The sequence below is a fragment of the Mesitornis unicolor genome, unplaced genomic scaffold, assembly GCF_000695765.1.
Source record: "Mesitornis unicolor isolate BGI_N332 unplaced genomic scaffold, ASM69576v1 scaffold37053, whole genome shotgun sequence".
NCBI lineage: Eukaryota > Metazoa > Chordata > Aves > Mesitornithiformes > Mesitornithidae > Mesitornis > Mesitornis unicolor.
Window position 1 is genome coordinate 3,849 of NW_010177323.1, and position 2,287 is coordinate 6,135.

At 62.6% G+C, this 2,287-nt stretch overlaps 1 protein-coding gene across 1 annotated transcript in view; it reads left to right on the forward strand.

The window, feature by feature from the left end:
* Nucleotides 1-2,175, forward strand: part of VTN (vitronectin) — a 3,361-nt gene extending 1,186 nt beyond the window's left edge. Inside the window, exons 4-9 of the mRNA XM_010182049.1 lie at nt 15-141; nt 248-387; nt 528-684; nt 813-962; nt 1,541-1,813; nt 1,989-2,175. Coding sequence (XP_010180351.1) covers nt 15-141; nt 248-387; nt 528-684; nt 813-962; nt 1,541-1,813; nt 1,989-2,107 — 966 coding nt within the window. The 3' untranslated portion in view covers nt 2,108-2,175. The remainder of the gene's footprint in view (nt 1-14; nt 142-247; nt 388-527; nt 685-812; nt 963-1,540; nt 1,814-1,988) is intronic.
* The last annotated feature ends 112 nt before the right edge of the window (nt 2,176-2,287 follow it).

Here is a 2,287-nt window from a genome sequence, read left to right on the forward strand (position 1 = left end):
CACTGCCTGCAGAGGAGGTACCCAGCCCCACAGCAGGTGGGTTCTGGGACACTGTGGATGATGCACCCGAGGAGCTGTGCAGCAGGAAACCTTTTAATGCCTTCACCGACCTGAAGAACGGCTCCCTTTATGCTTTTCGAGGTACCTCGGGGACCTTTCCCGGGTGCATGGCACAGATTACGGTGCTGTCACCCCATGCCAGTGACTGTGGTCCCTCTTGCCGCTCCCACCTCCCCTCTCTCCCCAGGGAAGTATTTCTACGAGCTGGACGAGACGAGTGTGCGGCCCGGCTACCCCAAGCTCATCAGCGACGTCTGGGGCATCGAGGGCCCCATCGATGCAGCCTTCACCCGCATCAACTGCCAGGGCAAGACGTACCTGTTCAAGGTGGGCAGGAGCCTGGCTGCGGGGTTGGGGGTGCTCCAGGGGTGGCCGGCACAGACTCCCCAACCCACCCTATCCCCACCCAGCAGACCCACGCCTGGGGTGGGGTCTTTGACCCCCCCCTCTGTCCCTCACCCCCCCAGGGCAGCCAGTACTGGCGCTTTGATGATGGAGCCCTGGATCCTGGGTACCCACGCAACATCTCCGAGGGCTTTGAAGGCATCCCAGACAACATCAACGCAGCCTTCGCCCTCCCTGCGCACAACTACCATGGCAATGAGAGAGTCTATTTCTTCAAGGGTAAGGGATGCAGCCCCCCAGCTCCCGGGCAGAGCCTGGCACCAGTGGCCATGGGCAGGACATCCCTCTAGCTCCTGCCCCCCTTAGAGTGCGTGGCTCCCGCTAATGCCCCGCACATCCTCTCCTAGACAAGTACTACTGGTCCTACGACTTCGCCCACCAGCCCACGCAGGCCGACTGTGAGAAGTCCTCCCCCTCCACCGTCTTCAACCACTACGCCTTCATGAACCGCGACAGCTGGGAGGACATCTTCCATGCCCTCTTTGGCGGCAGGATGAGTAAGAGCTGGGTCAAATCCCAGGGGAAAGGGCCAGTGGGTGCCGATATAACCCACACTGCTAGGGCATGAAGGGTGCAGGCACCCAGGGAGGAGGAAGCGATGCCTGGGAGCACAGACAGGTTGGATGAGCCACTGTGCTGGGCAGGAGCCCAGGCTATGCACAGGAGCCCAGGCTATGCACAGGAGCCCCCCAGGCCACAGCTGCATCTCCCACAGCATCCCAAATCCCACCCTCTGCAGCCCTTCTGCCTCCCACTACCGAGCCCATCACCAGTCATCTTACACCACAGCGTCGCTGCTGGGGACTGTTTATTCCCACTGGAGCTGGAGATGCCATAGGAAAAGCCCAGCCCAGGGCAAGAGAAAAGAAGGATGGAGAGGGGGAGAAGGGGCTTATCAGCAGCTCAGGGCTGATCCCAGCCAAGGGTGGGACAAGGAGCTGCTCCCATCCAGGCTGGGATCCTTTGGAGCATCCCTGTGGGTCTCAGAGCAGGTGCCAGGGGCTGTCTGTGGGGCTGGGCTCAGCTCCCCCTGTACGTTGCTGCCCCTCTCACTCGCTCCCTGTCCCCTTGGCAGCGGGGGCCAGCAGCCCGCGGTACATCAGCAGAGACTGGCGGGGGGTGCCCAGCCGGCTGGACGCCGCCATGGCCGGCAGGATCTACGTGGCCTCCCACCAGCCCCGCAGGAGGAAATCTCGCCGCCAGCGCAAGAGGTACAAGAACCACCGGTCGCTGAATTTGGGTTTCTGGAGCTGGCTGCATAACGACTCCGACTCCGCGGCTGTTGAAAGCGACTGGCTGTCGGGCTCCCAGTGCGAGACCCTCCAGAGCGTCTACTTCTTTGTAGGAGGTGAGTTTGGGACAGCAGGATCTGGGAGAGATGCGGAAATAGGGGCAGGGGGAGGTCTCCCCTTGCTCTGTGACATCCCTGAGCTGTGGGATGCGGTGGGACGTGCCCAGGGCTGGCAGCGGGGGCTGGCAGGTCCCGACGGGCAGCCCTGACAGCCATCTCCCCTTTTTCCCAGACAAGTACTACCGCGTCAACCTGCGCACCAAGCGCGTGGACCTGGTGCAGCCCCGCTACCCCCGCTCCATCGCCCAGTACTGGCTGAACTGCCCCCAGCCTGGGGAGGAGAGCACCTGAGGGGGCCCTGATGGAGCCCTCCAGTCACACAGCCCCTAGCTAGAGAGAAATAAACTGAGTGCTGTGCAGGCTGGAGAGCCCCGTCTGTCCGTCCATCCATCCGTCCCGTGGACTACGCAGTCCTTGCAGTCCAAGATCCCTGTGCCCCCAAGGGCTGTGGTTGTCCCTCCAGGTACAATA